At 37.6% G+C, this 23,052-nt stretch overlaps 1 protein-coding gene across 1 annotated transcript; it reads left to right on the top strand.

Moving 5' to 3' along the window:
* Positions 1-11,095: 11,095 nt before the first annotated feature.
* LOC108680675 (protein argonaute-2) lies at positions 11,096-22,989 on the top strand. Its single transcript, XM_018169560.2, has 16 exons — positions 11,096-11,175; positions 12,211-12,641; positions 12,850-12,993; positions 13,325-13,461; positions 13,730-13,893; positions 14,502-14,644; positions 15,736-15,951; positions 16,308-16,493; positions 17,273-17,442; positions 17,863-18,044; positions 18,474-18,646; positions 19,124-19,308; positions 20,649-20,855; positions 21,090-21,208; positions 21,540-21,711; positions 22,732-22,989. Exons 1-16 carry the CDS (start codon positions 11,145-11,147, stop codon positions 22,892-22,894), a joined length of 2,823 nt encoding a protein of 940 aa, XP_018025049.1. The 5' UTR covers positions 11,096-11,144; the 3' UTR covers positions 22,895-22,989.
* Positions 22,990-23,052: the final 63 nt, after the last annotated feature.

The raw sequence follows: 23,052 nt of genomic DNA, 5'->3' as shown, positions 1-23,052 counted from the left end.
GGAGTTGGGCTGTCTGCCCTGGAGTGGGGCTATCTGCCCTGGAGTGGGGCTTTCCGCCCTGGAGTGGGGCTATCTGCCCTGGAGTGGGGCTTTCTGCCCTGGATGGGGCTCTCTACCCCAGTGTGGTCTCCACTTTGGTGGCCCCGTTCTGCAGCTCTTCATCCATTGAGAAATCTTTAGCTTTTTTTCAAGACACCCAATTTTGTACCTGAAAACAAAATTCAGTCAAATTCCTTGAACCATTCTGACATGGGGCCGCATTGAACCAGTCTTCAGAGGCTCCCATAAATTCCAATTAAAGAAAAAAAAGAAAAGAGTCTCCTAACACCAGTGTCTCTCCCCACCTATTTTAATGCCCAAACAGGATCTTTTTCCATATTAGATCTATGTTTTGTTTCAACTGATTTGGTGCTTCTCTCCCAAATATCTCTAGAACCTGAAATGGGCAGTGACCATGAGCCAGTGTTGCTATCTGTAAACGTAGTCCCCAGCAAGGCCATCTTCAAGTCCAGGCAGCGCTGGCTTTTTCACAAGGGATCGTGGAGCAGGTGGCAGATGTCTCTTCCAGCGGTTCCACCAAGCATGCCTTTTGAGGAGGAGGTAGAAAAATTTTCTGCAGCACTGTTTGGAGCAGCTGAATCTGAATTTAAAAGAAGTAATGTGAAAGTGTCCCCTCGCTTCTCCAAGCCTTGGTGGAATGAAGCATGTGCAAAGCGTGTGGCAGAGAGACATACTGCCAAAAACATAATGAAGAGACGCCCATCTATGGAAAACTTAATTGCTCTGAGGAAAGTGGAGGCACTGGTGAAGCGGGAAATAAAACAAGCCAAGAATACATCATTTCAGGAGTTTTGTTCCACTATAATTAAAGGTACTCCAATGGCCACAATATGGAAGAAAATTGGAAAACTATCCAACAAAGGACACAGCCAACAAGCCTCACCAATTTTGATTGGAAATGTACCAGTAACACCCAGAAAGAAAAGCCAGCATTATTGCAGCAGAATATGCCACCATAATTGTATCAATAGAATGTCAGCATGATGGTGCTCCACTTATACTGCCTGTTACAGTGGCACTAATAGATGACACGCAGTTACCATTCAATGGCATCTTCTCTCCCTTTGTACTAGCAGACTATTAAACTTCTCAATAACTCAGCTCCAGGTCATGACTTTATACACAATGCCATGCTGAAACACCTTCCTCCACAATATATGCAGTGGCTCCTCAGAATATTTAACTACAGTTTCCAGAACTGCTGTATCTCAAGTATTGGGAAGGAAGCAATAGTGCTTCCCATTCTGAAGCCTGGTAAGTCTGCCCTTGATCCTAAAGCATATTGGCCTATCTCATTACTTCCATGTATCCCAAAATTAATGGAACGTTTGGTGTGCAATCGACTGAATTTCCAGTTGGAAACAACTGGGGCTCTTAGTGCCACGCAATGTGGTTTCAGAAGGCGTCTTTGCACACTTGACCAGGTGGCTAGACTTGAGAAATGTGTGAGGGAGTCATTTGTCAACCGCCAAGTGTTCATAGCAGTGTTTTTTGATTTAAGTTGTGCATATGACTGTGTATGGCATCTGGGCCTCCTGCATAAGTTACAACAAAAAAGAATCAGAAGGAAGATGTTGGCCTGGATCAGGGAGTATCTAAAAAACTGTTCCTTTAAAGTGCTTTCTGAGGGAGCCATTTCTCCTGTGCACATCATCAGGAGTGGGCTCCCGCAAGGAGCTATTTTATCACCCACATTATTTAATGTCATGCTCTCAGATCTACCCTGTGTGAGGCGAGTGACTCTGGCAGAGTATGCGGATGACATTACAATCTATTGCAGTGGTCCTGACTTGCGAGAGGTACAAGCCCATATACAGGCACAAGTGAATCAAATTTTCAACTGGACTCAATTCTGGGAATTTCGATTGAATCCTGAAAAAACCAAAGGATTACTACTATTTAGTCATAAAAATGTTAACCCTCATGTTAGAATCAATAATGCAAATATTGAATTTGTAAGAACATACAAGTATCTGGGCCTTTTGCTTGACTCCCCAGCTTTGGGATGGACAGATCACATAAACCACCTCAGAGAAAGCTGCATCAGGAGGACCAATGTGATGCAGGCAATGTCAACACCACTGAGGAGCCGATAGAGAAGTATTACTCAAGTTTTACAAAGCAGTAATAAGAAGTGATTATGATTGATTATGGCTCCATGTTTTATGAGACAGCAGCAAACAGCTATTTAGTTAAACTAGATAAAATCCAGAATAGATGCCTTAGCTTAGCTATTGGTGCAAGGAAAACATCTCCCATGGTTTCACTGGAGGTTGAGAGCAACATCCTTCCGCTGACTTACCACCGCCAGCTTGTGCGGCTGAGGTACTTATGGCGCCTGAGGGAGCTCCCTCATTGCTCACCAGTCTACAATAATCTTTTTGATGTAGCCAGATTGGCAGACAGGCCTTGGGCTGGAACAATTTTTGCTCCTCATTTTGTATTCTGGGCAAGAGAGACTAGCAGACCTTAATTTGACATTTGTTGGCTGTGAAGCAGATCTGCTATCTCCAATACCACCATGGATTGATTTTTCAGTACATTTCTCTCCTTTTTTTTGCCAGACAGACTGTTGGAGTTGTTAGAGACAGATTTTGTCACCATATTCAGAGACCTACAAAGTACAGTGTACAATGGATATCACAAAGTATATACCGATGGTTCAAGAATTTTTGATCCAGAACCCTCAGCAACTGCTTCAGTAGTGATTCAGGAGGAAAGGTTGGTTAAAATGTATAATTGGAAATTAAACCCTCAGGAATCAATTTTGAGCTGTGAGCTGTTTGCCATTGCTCAGGCTATGCAAATGATAAGGGATGGCACTGTGGGTGGCAGTAGAGCTGTGGTCTACACAGATTCATTATCAAGTCTGAACCTGTTAACATCCTGACGACAAACATCACATTTACCCTTGGTCTTTAAAATTCATCAGATGTTATTAGGGCTTCGCACTCGTTTTCCAGTGGTGGTCCAGTTCATCCCAGGCCACAAAAACATCAAGGGAAATGAGATGACAGACCTTGCAGCTAAAGCTGCCCATGCACTGCCTGAAGTTTCAGCTGAGGCTATCATGTGCAGGGAGGATAAGGTGGGCAAGATAAGAATGGAAGTCATGCAACAGTGGGAGGAAGACTGGAAACAAAAGGTGGCTATTACTAACACTGGTCACCATCTAATGCAGATTAGGGATAAAGTGGGATATTGGCCATGGTCAACATTTAAGGGGAGCATCATGGAAACTGCTTTTGCGAAATTTAGGTTGGGACATGTTGGTCTAAGGAAGCACCTGTATAGGTTTAACTTAACCAATACAGCTCTTTGTTCATGTGGGAGAGATGAATCAATTGAGCATTTTCTCCTGCAATGTCCTTTATATGCTAACAGTCGCACAATTATGCAGACTCAATTGCATTTAATTGGAGTCCCAGTAACCATGAAATGCATGCTGGGTGGAGGAGAATATCCTCCCAAGATTCAATCTGAAATAATGCAATATGTATCACTTTTCCTGGCATCTTCTGGAAGATTGAAAGAATTTTAGCACTATCTAACAACCCAGACACATTGAGGCCAAAAATCATTCACCACTTTTGCTTTTCCTAGTGTCACCCAGGATGCAGTTGTAAATGCAGTTGCCTCCCCATTAATTGCAACTAAAATGCTCCAGAAACTAATATGGGGCTACAGCTCACACAGCTTGAATGTCACTCAATGTTTTGAAACGCATGTTTCCTGGTGTCTCTTAGGGGTGATTTACAGTGGCCTGCAAGGTCACCTGATTTGAGCATTTGCAATTTCTTTCTTTGGGGACATCTAAAAGAGAGGGTGTTCAGTAGTTGCCCTCACACCCTACCACAGCTATAGGAACAGTTTATTGCAAAGGTTATGCCATACCTCGCCATATGTGTGAACATGCTGTAGGAAACTTCCAAGAATGACTCCAACAGTGTGTTGCAGCTAATGGCCACCATCTTCCTGATATTGTTTTCAAAACATAAGTATTCTAAATGGTATGTTATGCTATCCTTGAGGAAAATAAACTTTCTACTTTATGTACCATCAAACAGGTTAAAAAGGGATGGGTGGGGTAAATTGGGATGTGCATCCCACATTTCAAAGAAATGTTGTAGCAGCTAAACTAATCAAAATATTGCAAAACTAAAAACAGTGGCATAAAATTCAACATTTTTATTATCTATTATGTATAAAGCTAGTCAAGAAATCAAATATTTACTATCTTTAAAAAATCACTGAAAAAATGTGAAAAGTGCGATTTTTGAAAAGTACCTCTGCTAAGGTCTGGAGCAAAAAAAAAATATTGGCTGTATAAAAAAATTTTACTTACATAAAAGTTGCACTCAGGTGTTGGCTTGAAAACATAATTGATGGAATTTGCCTATCTCATTAAAAAAAATGGCAGCCATTTCCGCGCAACGGGGTAAAAAGGGACACCCCCCTCCCAGGGTAATTAGGGACACCCTTTAAAATGCATTTACAGTAGAACCTCAGTTAGCAAAGGCTCTAGTTAACAAAAAAATTGATTAACAACTAAGAATTTTGATTACATTTACCTCGCTCAGCAAAAAAATTCACTTATCAAAAAATTAGTGCATCATTGGTCCTCACAAAATTATACATAGAATGCTATATATAGAATTGTGCACCGGGCATCATAGAATGAAAAGTAATTGACCTAAGCTATGATTTATTTCTCCAAAACATATGATGGTTGTCTAAAACATTTTTTCTGTTTCAGGTATGTTTTTCACTATTTTATTTGTTATAATGAAATCACTTGACTCGATTAAAATTGTGCAAAATTACAAACCATCCTGTAAGTTTACAGATACAGAAAAAATGCTACATGGCTGCTGATATGAAGTTTGCAGTGGACAAGGTCGTTGTCAATGCTCAATGGCATGTCCTTGGATACTGTAATATCACATTAATAATACAGTAATTAATGAGTATGGTAATATCATATCAATAAAGGGAAAACGAGTAAAAATCACAGAAAATGTAATTTATTTTGAATCTACATCATCTACAATGAAAGAGGAGGACTTCAGAGTACTGTTAGTAATGGATGAGTACACTCTGCATGCTTCAAACTTTTTAAAATAAACTTTTTTTGCAAGTGTCCTGAATTACCCCGTTCCCAGGGGTAAATTGGGTCGGTTTTATTTTGCGTCTGGCACCTTACCAATAGCATATGGAATTTTTTTGAAGATGCCATTCGATAGCCCTCGCAAAGAGCTGTAAAATGAGTCTAAACTTGTTTCTGAAATGTTTCATGGTAAGAAGTTATTAACAAAAAATGCTCAAAACCATCCCATTTTACCCCATTTGACGGTACCTCCATTACTCTTTTATTTTGCCTCAAAACTGCTCAATCAGTTCTGCCCCCACCATATACATATAAGCTAGCTAACACATTTAAATTGCATAGTGTAATTGATATATAAGAAATAGTGCAATAGTTAGTTAAAGACTACTCATAGTCTTATAAGAATTAGCTAAGATGCTAGCTATGTACAATGTATTGCAATACTTGATGCCTCTGTACTAAAAACATACAATTCATTGGAACCTAATACCGTACACACTAATGGCAACAAGTTTATATTCTAATTTGTCATAGTACATTTATACTAAACCATGAATAACAATACCTCAAAATAAATTAAAACTGCCACTCAATATATTTAAATATGTAAATAAATAAAAAAATTGAAAAATCATGATTTTTTATAAAAAATCAAATGATTTAATCAATTCCAACTCTGAATTATTCAATCTTAGAAGTAGTAACACAGTAGTCACCATTTTTTAACACATGATATTAGCGTCATTATTATCCATTGCACTGTTCAGTGCAGTGATTATTAGTGAATCAAATGAATCATGGTACAATAAATAACAGAGATGAAAATTACAACGTATGATGTATAAACATAATATTTTGAAATGCGAGAGGAAATTGAAGATTTGAATAATCTTTAATTTAATTTGGCATTTTTTATTTGTTTCTAAAACATTTGGCATTCATCACAATTTGCAATGCTGTTATTTACTTTACTGTGAAAATCACCAGCCCCAAGAAAACACGCAGGAAGAAGAGAAGGGAACTGTGGAAGATGGGAGAGGAAAAAGAGGGGAGATGTTGAAAGAATTTATACAGGATTAATCAAGAAGCACTGTACAGTTTATACCGTACAGATGCACGTTCAGTTTAATTGGAGGTGTGATCTTCCTAACCTCAGCCTATGCAGGAATTTGAGGGGAAGGATGTTTCCTCCCCTCTCCAAGCTCACCCTTATCCAGAGGTGGGCAGTAGCATGCTACATGTAGCGGCCGCTACATTTTCAGTAGCGGTAGTGGTAGCGGCTCTATATTTAAGGCAATGTAGCGGTAGCGCCCGCTACATATTTAAGTAGCGATACGAGGTTTTGCCACTACAGCGCTGCTGCTACATTTATAGATAAAGCCTTTAGATTTTACTTGAGGGGACCGGCTACCCTCCAACAAAACTTTTTTGTTTACAGACGGATTGTTTTGAAACTTGGTACACATATGTAAAACAGAAATCTTAGACCTTTTTCTTCATGTAAATTTAAAAAAATGAAAGAAAACGTGGAATTAATAGAAAACGGCAAATAAGGTGTACTCTAAAAAAGTTTATAACTTTTGCAAATCACATGCTACAATGTCGAGACACATATAATTTGATTTGTAACAATATCTAGCGACTGTAGAACCCTGATTTTTTATTTTCCTCATCGTTTTTTTTGGGTTCTTCCCATTTTTTCATATTTTTCCCCCCACCCTCCTCCCCCTCCCATATATAAGTCAAACCATGCGCATATTAAAAAAAAAGCTTCTAGAGTCGCTAGGTATTGTTTTTACAAATCGAATGGTATGTCTCTCATTGCCATAGCTTGGAAACTGTTGGAGTTTTGGTTTTTTTAAGATGTCGGTTTTTGCATTTTTAAATTGTTCAGGGGAGCCAAATAAAGTAAAATTCATTGAAAACAGAAGAATATGCTCAAAATATGCCCAAAAAGTTTTGATATTATAGCCCAAGCTTTCCCATTGCCAATTATTTGCATTCAAGGTACCAGCACGCGTCTTTAGACCTATTTATGTTCAATTTAACGTGAATAATAGGCTATAAATGGGACTTTTTATATATAAATATATATATAAATATTCATTTTACATAACTTTACAACTGCATTACATACGCAAAAACTATTGCATGAACATCCATGGTAGTAGCTTTGGTAAATGCGTCTTGTTTGTAGCTTTCAAACGAATGCAAACACTTTGCAATTAACCAAAATAATGACATATAAATACCATTTATTTGTAAATAATGATATAAAATGATCATTTTATAAAAGTTTGATCATAAAGCAGTACGGTCACTATTACACAAAATAATATTGCATGTACATCTATGGTAGTAGCTTTGTTGAACGCATCTCGTTTGTAGCTTTCAAACAAGTGCAAACACTTTGTAATTAACAAGAGTAATGATCTATATTTACAGACTTAATTCAAATAAATCTTTGTACATATTGTTAAAAAATGTTCATATATATTTTTTTAAAATTGTCTTTAGCAAAAATTATAGCACGCACAGACATACGGTAAACTGTGTTAGATGCGCCTTTTCAGCAGCTACAAAATGAGTCAAGAAAACGGTAAAGCCAAAATTTCTGATTTTTAGGGTAGCCGGTCCCCTTAATAGTATTAAATATTATTTAAAAACCAGCATGATACATACATAATATAAATTACAGAATAAAACTGTACGAAAGATTTCGGTGTAATGTTGTCAACCTCAGCCTGTTACTAGTGTCAATGTGTTAGTTGTTTCTTGTTAAGTTGTTACCTGTGACCATTTACAGGTTTTTTCATCTTTCAGTTTGCTTACAGTTATTTTTACACAGTTATTTTTATGTTTCACCTTCCCTACATGGATGTCTACTTTGATCTACCAATCTCAAAAATAATCCACATATATATACAAAAAAAAGACTGATTTTTATATATATATATGTGGATAATTGTTTAGATTGGTAGATTAAAGTTCACATCCATGTAGGGAAGGTAAAACAAAAATAACTAACTTTTATTTACTGTATCTAACCTCAAACCCTGGGGTAACCCATACTAGTTTGGTTAGGTTAATTGCAATAAAGTTGCATTGATATGTTTTACAAATGTTTTCTTATCATTAAATGTTAATGAGTAAATCCCAATAGCAGAACTATAAATATTTAGAGATTTAAAATAATTTTGGCCATTGTAGCACGCTACATTCTACTGTAGTGGTAGCGGCAGCGATCATTACAATCTAGTGGGTGTAGCTGTAGCGCCCGCTACATTTAGAGCATGTAGCGGTAGCAGTAGCGCTGCTACATTCCCAAGTAGTGCTGCCCAGCTCAGCCCTTATCCCATCCCCTACCCACCCCAATTGTATCATTCTGTGTTTTGAAACTCACAGGTGATGACAGCATAAAAGCTTGTAATAGTATAGCTTTGTCTCTCACCTATCTGCTTTGAGTGCCATTCATAAAAATAGATCGTGAAACGATGGCTGCACGAAACTTTGAGTCATTCATACCACTATGGCACTACCACTCCGATAAAACAACATAAAAAATCTGCAATCATAATCAATAGCAGTATGGTCATGGTCATCAACAGTAGCGGTACGGTCACGGTAATTGTCACTGTTAGTAGCTATTGTCATAGTTGTCAGTAGCAATACAGTCACAGACATCATCAGTAGCGGTATGGTCACGGTCATCATCAATAGCGGTACGGTCATGGTCACCATCAGTAGCGGTATGGTCATGTCATCGTCAGTAACAATATGGTCATGGTCATCAGAAGCAATACGGTTATGGTCGTCATCAGTAGCGGTATGGTCACAGTCATCAGCAGTAGCGGTACAGTCACAGTCATCAGCAGTAGTGGTACGGTCATAGTCATCATCACTAGCAGTATGGTCACGAACATCATTAGGCAATTTACGACAAACGAGTTCTGATGAGGCATCATCGTAAGTGAAGGCAGAGCCATGATTCTGAAAAACGGTCATTTTAAAATCAATGGTTTGACATTGAACATCTTTATCAATGTTGAGAATTGAGATAATGGCTATAAAGACAGAGCTACTGAGACAGGCAACCGTGGGGACGCCTGGCGACTGCTGTATTATGGTATCTGTCAACAATACGGCCGCTAAGCTTTCACACAAGGAACAGTCATTTAGGACAGTCTTACTACTCTACAGAAATGAGCATCGGCAGATAAAATTTCTGGTAAATAAGAAATCCGAGTGATTTATACTGATGGATTTCCAACTTTGATTGTATTACCCTTTTCCTGTGCTAGAGATTTTGTTTTACTAGAGATTGAAAATTTGCAAATCAACATAAACGCTCCATTGATTGCAATGTTGTTTGAATTGTGTTGTTTATGCATTCGTTTGCTTCATATTTTGAAATGCAATTAAGATTATTTCTCCGTAATCATCATAACGCATGACATTTATTTACGACCAGCTTAACAATATTTACATATTATTGACTATGCATGCAAACATGTATTGTCAGTCTTGGCCTTTTAAAAGCCACACCAGCACCAGACAAGCGCTTTGAAAGCTGAATGGACTGCAGAGTGTGGGTGGGAGAGGGATGTTTACTGCGGGCCCACAGAAGATTTATTAGTACCATAGGACAGACCTCCCATACCTCTGAAGTACAACAATGGAGGGTAACTCTTGATTAAATCTATGGAAAATTCACGGACCTGTTGTTAAAAACTAATTTAACTACCAACAGAAAAATGATTCAGAAATGCTTGGTATAGCAATCAATGAAGAATAAAGAGTTAAACCAACTGGTATTGTGAAAATGTTAGAAAGGTTGCACGTTTTACAATCCTCATGGTTCAAAATTTTCATTAGCAATAACAGTGGTAATACAAAGTTTACATAGTTTATCTTAATATCCACAACTTGAAAATAATTAGCCAGGATAGCATTTCAAATTTCAGAATTGTATCATTTATGAGGGGAGTTATTGGTCAAATTCATTGTTAAAAATCTCCATAGATGACTACCGGGCTGGGCGCGTTGATGCAGTCTCTTAAAACTACTTGCTTATCTAAAAGCTTGAGTTTTCTAGATTAATGTTACAATTCACTCATTATATCGATCTTGATTGACAATCAATACGTAGCGATCTTTTTGGTAAATGTTTTTTTTCATGGAATTTACTACTACTGGTAAATGTTAAATTTGAGAAAAAACTTCCCATCAGTGGGAAATAATTCAATGCAACAATGGTCCTGCTGTCTGGCCCACTCGCTGACTTCTGGTGTTGAACTGTTTTAACAACCAACCAATATATGGTGGTGCCAGCCTCAGCCAGGTGGACAATACTTTGTTCTCATAGACAACTTGAAGAGTTTTTAATAAAGTACATGATTTGACAGTTTGACTATGGCTTTATAGCCTTGATTTGTTATAGAGAATTTATTTACAAATATGCCACTTTCTGAAACTATTGATATTTGTCTCAATTTATTGTTCAAAGAGGTTAATGACCTTGTCAAGGGTTTGAACCATATATGTTAAAAATCTCTTATTGAATTGTCAGTTTAAACATTCTTTGTATATGCCATCAACATCAAGTTTTACAAACCAATTGGTGGTTAGGACATGGGTCTCCCACTCAATCCTACTTTTGCACACATTTTCATATGTTTTCATGAGGCTACATAGTGTCAATTGTCCTTTCAAATTTATTTTCTGGCAATCAGTGAGTCAAGCAGCATTGCTCTGCCTCTAGATGTAGAAATTGTAAATTCATTGAATAGAAGGAGGATATGATTGATTGCTTACTCATTGGCTGCACTATATGGGGTTTAGTGTGTCTTAATTTGTGAAATATTTTTATTCTAAAATAAATTGTATTACTGCAAATTGTTTCTCAATTGTTGATGAATTTTTTTTTTCAGATTATCTACAGAAAGTGTTCTATCTTTTTTTATTTTTCTTGCACACCATGACTTGGAAGCAGAATCCTCTACCCGACAGTAAGTGTTTAAGATCTTATAGGTTTTCACAGTAATTTCCCAAGTTCAAACTTAAATATGGTAGCATTTTTCAATCACTCCCCTGTGCCAACAATTAAACCTGTGATTTATGTCACTTATTTACCATATTTCAAATTTTTGTATTTTATGAATTCTTTTTGTTTCATTATGAAATTTTTTAAAATAATGCCTTTTCCCTTACTCTCCCTTGCTTATGTAAATTTTGTATGGAAGTCTGTTGATAATTTTTTAAAGGATTTAAACTCTGTAACTGAGAATTTTTTTAATTTCAGAGCAACACAAGGCTGCATAAATTTATTATTTGTGATAATTTATTTGAAACAATAAATTAATAAATAGCAAATAAACAATGAGTAGTGCCATTATGCTAGCATATTTTGTCCCTCTGATATTATGGGTTATTCTCCAGGATGCTCTGTAATATTTGAACATGTGAGGATAAATAAAACAATTATTTTTCTATTTGGTATGCATATTTCCTGCATTAATGAAAATTATCAATATTGTAGTCATTAATTATGAATTAATTGGATTCAAGACATTATATATGTAGTATTTATTGTCAAAAAATAAGTATATATGTATGGTAATTTCTATCAGTGGTAATTTTGGGTGTTTTTGAATTTTTATTCAAAAGCAGAAATATGTCAATAAAATATTTTACTCTTTTCATGTACCTTGAAATATATGAAAACACCAATGACTTTCTCACCCAACACCACAAAAATATACGTAATACCATACAGGAATTAAATATTTCTGCTAAACTTGCTAAGTAGGCCATGCATGAAAGCATATAGTTAACACTGTATTCAAATGAAAATTTTGTGTTACCTATGAGGGTTTTACATTTTTTCTAATTATTTACTTGATAGAATTCTTTATTTCTATTTAGATTGCTAATTCTTTAAAGGTGAAACATGATAATTTAACACAACATAATGCATGAAAAACCTTTTCAGTTGAAGGTTCTGTTATATTTTAGCCTAATTCAAATTCTCATTCTATCCACAGAACCAGAAATTCCAGTGCGATTACCCCGAGAAGCAGGTGGTGTGGGCACACTTGGCAGGCCTGTAAATTTAAAATCAAATTATTTTCAAGTGGAATTTGAGTCAAGGGAAACCAAGCTATTTCATTATGATATCAAAATAAATGATGCTGTCAAAGATGAAGATGAAAAAGTGGCAACAGCTGCTCCTCTGCCAGTTGGACTTTCCAAACCTGCAGCTGCTGAAGAAAGTGGTGGCAAAGGTAAAAGGCGCAAAAAAGGGCGTGGCAAAGGCCAAAAAGACAGTGAAGCAACCGAGACTACTAAAGAGGAAGCAATTGCTGGAGTCGCTGCGGTTGGGGGGTCACCAGACCGGGAGAAAATGACGGAGCGACGGATCCCCAAAGCCAAGCGTTGCAGGATCTTTGCCAATTTTATTGAAAAAAATCCTGGGGTAATTATACTCTTCAAAAAATGTTATCAATAATAATATATGTGTTGGCTACTTATTATGTTTTGGTTAATCACAAAAAGTTGAATACTCATTTATTGTCAATTCATGATTATTACCTATTGAATTTGGTTTTGGTAAAGAATTATTTTTTTGAATTAAGCCAAACTTATGTGTTAGATAATGCCTAAAATCCCAATTATTTTGTCAGATATTCAGCAACTACAGAATGGCCTATGATGGCGAGGCCAATGCATATTGCTCAAAGAATCCCAGCCAATTTGTTCTGAATCAGCCAGTCAAGTTTTTCTTTGTCTTTGATGATGAAATAGACAATAGGAAAAAGAAGTACTTGGTGAGTTAACATTACAAACCTGAAATTTCATTAGCTTAGATGTTAATAAATTGATAGCTTATTGGTTAATTGTTAGAACAAATTGATTAATTGTTCTGATTAACAAATGGTTAATTGTTAACCATTGCCATTAATCTGTTTTCTATTTCTAGTGTGAATAATGGTACGGTTATTTTATTATTTGTGACTTACGGTATTTGTAAGATTTAAATTTCTAATTGTAAGGTATATTTCAATCTCCATTTCATGTCATTGATTTATAAAATGTTAATAACACAAGGAGAGCTAATAACTATGTTGCTCTGCTGAGGAATAATTTATATATTTTTAGATCGAGTGGAAGCTTGTTCAGAGCGCAAAGATATCAGAATTGCTGGAGCATCTGCCAAGACTCAAGGCCTTGCCACCCAGGAGCGCCACCATCTTCCAGATGCTGGAAGTGATGTTCAACTATGAACGATCCCTCAAGTGAATATTAAATGGCTTTTGATGACAACTGTCTGTGTTGTTAAGTAGTACCTATCACATGAATTTACATTGACAGTCTTTATCATATATTTATATGATGAAATGTGTACATTGGGAGTTTCTTGACTTACCTCATTTATTTCAATACTATAAAAATTATTGCCAAATTTTAAATTTAATCAAAATTTATTTTTCAAATTTAATCAATTTATTAGTTGGAAAAGTTTCAAAAGTTTGTATGTAATTAGGTATTCTGGTAAAATTTCAGATTTGCAACAGTTGGGCGCAACCAGTTCTATTCCCAAGATAACCCTCAGTTTGGCGAAAACTACAGAATCAGCGACGATAAGGAGGGCGTGATAGGATTTTACTGTTCACTGAGGGCGCGGTGTGGGTGGAAAGACACAGGTTGTCTTATGCTCAATCTTGATGGTGAGTGTTGACCTATTATTGTTATGACCTTAACTCACGGCTATCCAACTTATTCATATTGTTTTCAAATTTAGTGTTACAATTTGTGATGCAATTTTAGTTTTTGAAAATGTGTTTTCCTTTCCCTATTAATACTGAGTCATTTTAAGTTTATTTTAGTCTTTGCCAGAAGAAATTATCGTCGAGAGTTGAATGATCTTAATTCATAATTATTGCATTATCATATCTCCTCTCATCCTTTCTTGTCTCCTTCTAAATTAATACACATGCATTTACACCCAGAGGCCCTTCCCTCAAGTTTCATGGGTTAAAACTACATTTTTGTTCGAACACATGGTATATTCTGCCTGACGTTAAAACCATAACCATAAAACCTCCCATGTCTTTAATCATCATCTTTTGGTATTTGAAGCGATTTTATTTGGTGTATGTAGAGTCTGGAGTTGTGTTGTTAGCTTTCTCTTGGGTTTGTGCCTCTCTATGCATCACCAATAACATTTGATCCAACTTAATTATAATTATAATTATTAATATATGCATTAATATTTGATTAATGGTGTAGATTACGGCTAGTGTGAATCCCTAACGTGTATATTCTGAACTTTCAGTTTCCCACACGGCCTTCTACACAGTTCAACCCCTTTTGACTTTCTTGCAAAATACGTCAATTATCGACGATGACATCCCAAGAACTCTTGACCGGCGTGCCATTGATGCCATTGAAAAGGAGATTGTGAAGAAAGATGTGCGGGTCAGTATTGTCTTGAATATCCCTACCCTTTTAGGGGGACTTCTGACGGGTGTCTGTGCTCGTCAGAAGTCCTTTGGCATTTCGCGCTCCTAAGGGGATTGTTCCTGAGCGCCCCACCGCTGAGCTCGCGGTGTCTGACTGCAGGTCTCAGTTGTGGGGTTGAGTTATTATGTACATAGGATTCCTTACATTAAGTTATTAGGTATGTATATATGTAGGTACCTATGATACCTTACAATAAGTTATTATGTAGGTAGGATTCCCTACATTTCCCTTTTCTCTCTCTCGTGCGGGCGGCCGACGTCCCGTGTAAGCGACCCCTTGTTCGAGTGTCTTTGTTTCTGTTGCTTTTCACCTGTCCCTCCTTGTCACCTGTCCCTTCTTGTAACTCCGTCTCCTTGAGATGCTAACGCTGCTTCTTTCGCGACAGCTTCATCGGGCTTGACAATTGAGACCTTCCGCCCCTTGTGGGTGATGAATGATTTTTTGATTTAAGAAACTTCCGAAAACTGAGGCCTTCCACCTCGTTGGTGATGTTCATCTCGACTTTCGGTGCGAGATAGCTAAATAGCTGAAGCGCTAGTAAACATTTGTCCACTAAACTAGCTAACTTGAATATCCCTAAGAAATTAGTACAATCCGTCTTTTCCCAAATTTTCGAGCAGGCTGCTACAGTATTGGTCGGATTTTTTTAAAAAGTTTTACGAGTTTTCATGAAGTCATTATTATTTGTCCTATCACATAATTTATCTAAGTTTTACTTATGTACAGTACAGTTTTAGACGTTATCAGTATTTCAGAACGACCTCGTGGAATAACCATAATACCTCGTCCATAACCTTTTTTACAATAGGAAACATTTTTTTAACTCCCCTAATATATTCAGCAAGGAGTGAATTGGTGACTGCCAAGACTAACCTCAAACATATACGTCAACGTCGAATGTTATTAATTTTAAAACGGCCTCTATCGTACAAACTCCTCAAAGTCCTGTTAGTAATAGTTTCATGCAATTGCAATCTCTCTGCTGAGCTTTCCACTATAAATACTTCACATACGTATACGGTATTTTTAGAATTGAACTTTCACAGATCGTGACAATTCACGGCAACTACGAGCGCCGCTACAAAGTGACGGGCGTGAGTAAGAAGAACTGCTTGACGCACACCTTCACGGTGGAGAAGGAAGGCGTCAGCCGGCAAGTGAACATCGTCCAGTACTTTCAAGAGCGATACGACTTCATGATACAATATCCAGAGTTGAATTGCATCAAAGTCGGAACCAAAGAGACTTTACTTCCAATTGAGGTAAAGCTATGGCTGGGGTATTTTTACATTTATCTTATATACCTTTTAAGATACAGTTAATTGTGTTTCAAATAAAGAAGTCAAACGCAAAAAGAGAGCGCATGGATGATTACATGGTCGGACAGCGGTTTGAAAAGTTAACTTTTATTGACACTTTAATGTATTGTGTGAAATTTAAACCTTGTCAAACATACTGACTTGGCAGCTCACTCCCCAGCTGAGAATATTGCCAACGCAGTAACTTCCAATAATTTTTTCATGAGAACTGATGATTTTGTTGCATAATTACAAATCATTATTTTTCTGTTCTGTATCAGCCTTGGCTGTTTTGTATTGGATTTGTTTTTTTTTGGCAGGTGTGCAAAATTGCGCCCAACCAACGAATTAAGGGGAAGCTGAAGGACGATGAGACAAAAAACTTCATAAAGCAGACGGCAGTGAAGCCCCAATTGCGTTTCCAGCAAGTGAACAATATTGTGACAGCCAACAACTTCCCTCAGGATAGGATGCTGGAGAGTCTCGGTGTCCGCATAAAGGCCAACGTGAGTAACGTTCATATTCTCTTGTGATAACTATTGGTGTGTCTTCCTGTACACTTTCAGTTGTTTGTCCTGTACACTTTCAGTTGTTTATCCTTTAATTAGTCAAGTATTCGGTATTGATTGATTATGTGTTCTAATTGAGATGTTTTTCGACCAATTTTCTGTCAATGATTTTAGTCCACAGAACAATAACTGTCTCAGTCTTGAAGTATTATTCAAACTGAATTAGGTATGTTCCTGAACGTTTGCGCATTTGTTCCACGGGGAAGACTTAGTTTTTCCTAAGAATGCTCCGGTCACTTATGGTTTTTTTTTTATCTGTAGAAGAGCAGTCGCCTCGATGTCTCAGATGCTGTTAACAACTATTTGCTATAATTTCTCATTTGTTTGTTAATAATTAATATTCTTGTTCAGTATCCTTGTAATAATCTGTGCTCTTTTAAAGAGCTAGTAATGAAAAAATTCCCACAGTCGATAGAGAATTCGAATTTCCAGGCGTGTTGTATATGCAAATTTCAGAGCTATGCAATTTCTCCTTGATATCTTTAATGAGATAGAGGACGGTTTATCGTGGTTTTGCTGAGAGTTTAAATATACTTTTAACGTACGTAATGAATTGTGTTAACGAGATCACGCCGCAAATAACAATTTGTGTTGTAATTCTGGTTATTCATTCGTCTTGAAAAAGCAATTCGCAGTATCTGTGTGCACAGCCTGTGGACTTGAAAAGTTAATAATGGCATTGTCGTTGTGTTTCAAGTAAAATATTTCATGGGCAGCCTGTGGACTTCAAAGGCCGTGTCTTGGATCCCCCCGTCGTGGAGCTGATGAACGGCTTTAAGCCCCGCGTGGAGCGCGGCCAGTGGAGGGCAGACCGGGACCGCTTCTTGCAGCCCGCCGCCCTCGATCATTGGGCTGTCCTCAACTTCAGCCGCGCCAAAAACCTTGAGTGAGAATCTCGGCGTAAAATCTTTAAAGACAAATTTTCTTGCTAGTGCAATACACTACACTACTGAGATTTATTCATTGAAAAAATCTGACAGGCGACATATATGTCGACTTGGTCATAGCGCATCTTGAAATGAAATTCTATATATTTATCAAAGGGGACGAATGAGCATCATACATAAATAAAACATCATTTTGTAATTCAACATTTGTGTACAGCTGGACGCTAAAGGGTTAACTTTCTCTAAGTACATAATTACTTAAGGGTTTTCTCTTGAAAAATTGCGTGCCTACTCAGAACAATTGAGTGCCCACTTGTTCTTCTCTTAGCAGCAAAAAAGTGATGTATTGAAATGTTAAATGCTCTCAGATTTTATGTGAAATGCTCTCAGCGTTTATTCGTGCGTTTTGTACGATGCAGTGACTTCATTTACGAGCTGATGATGAGTGCGCGTCAACGAGGCATGGATGTCTATGAACCCTACCACGTGAGCCAGCCGCTGCGGCCTGAGGAGGCTGAAAGGAGGCTCATTGAAGCGCATTCCAAGAACAAGGATGTTAGAATTATCGTCTGCGTCATCGAGAAAGAAGGAAATCAGTACAGTAAGAGAGAGGCAGTGTTGTACACAATTTTATTATTTGTAGGCACACTGATGAAGTAGTTATAAATTGCTAAATTGAAATTATTTGTATAAATTTGTTACTCTTGATCTCTCATGAATCTTGCCTAATATACAGTTTCGGTACCTATTCATACTTTGAAGCTCAACCGATGTGTCTATTTGTTCCCCTTAGTTATGAAATCTTGTTCAGAATCATGGAATCTAAATTCAACCATATGCTTTAAAAATATGCCCTTGTAATGTATTCTGCTTTTCACAGAGAAGCGAACATCTCGGATAGATTATTGTTGATAACCTTGTCTAAATTCGGTTCTATTTACAGTATATATCTAGTAAATGTAACTTTTCATGGGATATTATACATATCTATGTATCTTAATCATTGTTGACATGAATTTTATTCGAGCAGAGATCATCAAGGAGACCGGTGATCGAGTGTTGCGGGTGATCACTCAGTGCGTTCTGTCTAAAAACGCCTGCCGCCCCAACCCAGCCACTATTGGCAACATCCTGCTCAAGATGAACGCCAAGCTCGGAGGAGTCAATCATAAATCTTTCTATACTGCACCGCCGTATCGTCAGGTGAGACTTCAGCTGAGCGATGCTATTTCTATTTCATTAAATACTTATTATCCCAACATTTAATTCGTATCTATGGTGAAAATGGCCATTTCTGCGCCTGTTGGATTTGCCTTCTGATGACGCTTTTGTGATCTGGCTTTCTAGATAATTGAAAGAAAGTTTTACTCTGAAGTTTATTTTACCTCGCATTTGTTAAAAGCGCTAAACAAATAAAGAAGCGACCTATTTTCGAGTTGTTGGCAACTCTCATTGCTGTTGTTGTTGGCATTGCATTGCTCCATAGAACTCTCATTGCTTTTGCAGACAATAATGGCGGTCAGCTGAAATATATCATGTTTCATAACTAAATATTTTAATTTAATTGCGAGGATTAGATCAAGTTGGATTATCTCGACTGATTCATGTCACAGTTTTCTTGTTACTCAATTTATGATGAGCTGCATTGCAAATCTGCTTTACATTACTTGATTGTTACAGCTGTTCGCCGAGCCCATCCTCGTGATGGGCGCGGACGTGAACCACCCGCCATCGCAAGACCGGTCAACGCCGTCGCTGGTGGCGGTTGTGGGGTCGCTTGACCCTAACGCTTGTCGCTACGCCGTCGAGGTGCGCCACCAGGCCCACAGGGTCGAGATGATTGAGGAGATGAAGCTCATAACAATGTGAGCTTCTATGTTATACTTAGTCAAGATGAACTAATTTGAGACAGTCGCATAGTCTGTAGTGCAGTCGTCTTTGCCTGACTTATCACCATGTGAGTTACTATGTCATACCTAGTCAAGATGAACTAATTTGAGACAGTCCCATAGTCTGTAGTGCAGTCATCTTTGCCTGACTTATCACCATGTTAGCTTCTATGTTATACTTAGTGAAGGTGAACTAATTTAAGACAGTCGCATAGCCTGTAGTTCAGTCATCTTTGCCTGACTTATCACCATGTAAGCTTCTATGTTATACTTAGTGAAGGTGAACTAATTTAAGACAGTCGCATAGCCTGTAGTTCAGTCATCTTTGCCTGACTCTAATCATCATGTAAGTTCTCTTCCATGAAGTGCAGTCATTTTTGCTGAACTGGACCCAATAAAACTAAGGTTTCTGGTTTAACGTGACAGTTTCTTAACCGACAGTTTTGTGTCTGAAGAATTTCGGACTGAAATGCATGATACAAAGGTTAATGAATTAGTCAGTTATACCGTATTACTGGGCGAAAATTCTGTGGATTACTAAGTCGCCTGATTTGGGGTCTATCACAGAGTATTATGAGGAAAATTATTGCTAGTTAGTGATTCTTCTTTCGTTATTTTTAGCCAGCTTCAATTCGTTGAAGCTGGAATTCGCAAGTCACTTTTTTAATCTAAGTTGTTTATTATTTTTTTTAATTGTAAGTTTTTTGGCATTCGTGGTCATTTTAATAACATATTCGTAATTAATTGCGCTAAATTTAAAATAATCCCCTATTAGTCAAAAAATTTGCTTTGTACTCACTGCAGTGAGTGACAGAGAGCGCATTTACGCGAGCACTCTCAGCCCCCGAAGTCACGGACGGACGGACGGACATGACGAGCACAACAGCGCCTTTTTTCCATAAATAAGAAAATGCTCTAAAAGTTATTCTGCTGAATAAATACAACTAAGTTATTTGTGCATAGATGCAAATATAATGAATAGAAGGAAATTAACTAGTACACCCATGAAACGCATTCCTGCCACATTTACCTTTAATTATGATTTATTAGGAAAACGTGGATGGTCTACACTGTCAGCTTCATGAAAATTATTTGCCTTGTAATCTCTTAAGGTTCTTCATTGCTGCTCAATTTCTTTCCATGGGCAGTCATTTCTAATGAGCATAAGCCAAATGGAAGTTTACAAGTATTAGATTTATTTCACTCTAACTCATATCCTCTGATTTAATTCTTTGTAGACGAGAGAAATGCCACCCTTTTATTTATCGCCTTGCTGATTGCTTAACTAAGCAATCTCTTTACATTTCTCCAATCAGGAACCTGTTGAAGCAGTTCTACGCACAGACCAAAAGGAAGCCTACCCGCATAGTGATGTACCGAGATGGTGTGAGTGAGACGCAGTTCAACGCTGTCGTTGCCTACGAACTGCGCGCCATGCGACAGGCGTGTCTTGAGCTGCAGCCTGACGGCGAATACAAACCAACCATGACCTTCATCTGCGTGCAGAAGCGTCACCATACACGGTACTGCAATCTCTACTTACACAGATACATAAACTTTCATCGAACTTTAACTTATAGTTTTTGGTATCATTACGGAAGGAAAAGTGTATGTACTCGTATAACCACTCAATATATTATCTTCACTGCATGATAACTACTTCAGCATTCACCTGCATATTGTTTTAGGTAATAAATCTCTTATGTCATGGAGAGTGAACCAGTGTTAAATATTCGTTGTTGACGTATTTTCCTCAGATTATATGCGGCGGATTCAAGGGACACCGATAGGTCTGGCAACGTGCTGGCCGGCACCGTCGTGGACCACACCATTACCAGCCTATCCAACCGGGACTTTTTCCTCTGCAGTCATGCAGGTTTGTCCAAACTCGTCAGAAATTCCTTTCGAGAAGTTGCAATGTTAATTTTTTTCTAAGACATCAATTAGTCTGTTGCTGGTCTCCAAATTTCTCTTATCTATCCCAGCGCTATTAGCAACAGAGATTTTTTTCAATTCCCCTTGAGAATTAGGTAGAAAAGATATTTCTTATTGCCCTGATGGCATTGCTAAATTGTCGGTTATTTCGAACTAAATTCGCTGATCAGTCCCTCAAAGGTGCGAATATTACTATTTGAGAGTCACGTCTTAATTAATATATGTATTACTGTTGCAGCCAAGATTTAGTTAATGGCGAGTTAATATTACAGGCATACAGGGGACGAGCAAGCCGTCCCATTACACGGTACTGTGGGACGACTGCGACATGCACATGAACCAGTTACAACTCCTGACGTACTCCCTATGCCACAACTACGCGCGCTGCTTCAGGAGTGTGTCCATACCAACACCCGTGTACTACGCGCATCTTGCCGCCGCTAGGTCAGCTGCCACGCAAATATTATTGAATCACATCAATTATTCATTTTGTGGGTATCGTTTGGTAATTACCTGCAGGGGTGTGTCTACCCACCCCCTGTAGACAGCGCATGTACCAGCAGCCAGATATTACTAAATTATTATGTAAACGTATCATAAATATTATATTACATATTATGTTATATAATAATTAACCTTCCTACTGAAAAGTTAACTTATTGTCACTGCAAACCTATCTCCTCCTAGAGTTTTGAAGCTACAGCAATGAGACATATACCATTCGATTCGCAATTGAATTATCTAGAGATTCGTCGTAGCTTTTTTCCAATTTCGTTATAGTTTTGAAAATATTTTGAAAAAGGGGGAAATGAAAAAATTTTCGAAAATTTTGCGAAAAATACTCCCCTATCCACAAAAATTCGAAAAAAGCTACAACGAATCGATAGATATGGTCCTTACGCATCGAATGATATGCGTCTCAATGTTGTAGCTTCGAAATCCTAGGAGGAGATAGTTTTCTACGGTACCCCCTTTTTCCGTTTTCTAAGAATTTCACGTTTTCTTTCTTTTTTTTTTTCGAAAAATTCACACGAACAAAAAAGTCTTAGAATTCTGTTTTACATATGAGTACAAAGTTTCAAAACGATCCGTCTGTAAACAAAAAAGTTTTTTCAGCACCCAGACGCTCCCCTTAATAAACACCTACTTTTTCTCGGGGTCTCCGCTGTTGATTAACGCACCAAATACGCTCGTATACTAGGCGCAAGAACGTGTGCTCAGTTACTTACATCATAATAGTATTTTATTTTCTCTTAGGTATCCAGCTGTTGATTGTCACATTTAATCAAACCTCTACTTTTGAAAACGTGAGCTGCTTATATTGACATGATAATCAAATTAAATCACATGTATGATAATTTTTGGTTAGAAGACGATATTATTCTGAAAAATGTGCTAATATAGTTTTCTTTGCTCCTTTGTTGTCGTTGAATGTTGGACTACTTATGATTTACCTGTTTGCAGAGCGAAGGTGCACTTGGCAGGAGCCCAATGCAAGGATCCTGGGAGATGGGGGCTGCTGGCGCTCAACAGCTCTACTGGCTCCTTCAACGAGGATGACTTGATAGAAGCGACACGCGTCGAGCGCGGCACGCCTGGTCTCAGTAACCAAATGTTCTACCAGTGAATTGGTCGAAAGGAAAGCCGTTTACTTCTTAATCTTCATTAGCTTTTTTCTATTTATTCGACACATGTATAAACTTTTTTTTTTAACTTGTTGAATTTGGGTTGTTTTTAATTGTGTTTATATGAAATTTTATTGTGTTGCGGCATTAAGAAACTTGA

This window comes from Hyalella azteca, unplaced genomic scaffold (genome assembly GCF_000764305.2).
Source record: "Hyalella azteca isolate HAZT.00-mixed unplaced genomic scaffold, Hazt_2.0.2 contig11464, whole genome shotgun sequence".
NCBI lineage: Eukaryota > Metazoa > Arthropoda > Malacostraca > Amphipoda > Hyalellidae > Hyalella > Hyalella azteca.
Note: the sequence above shows the minus strand (reverse complement) of the source record. Positions and strands in the feature narration are given on the sequence as shown.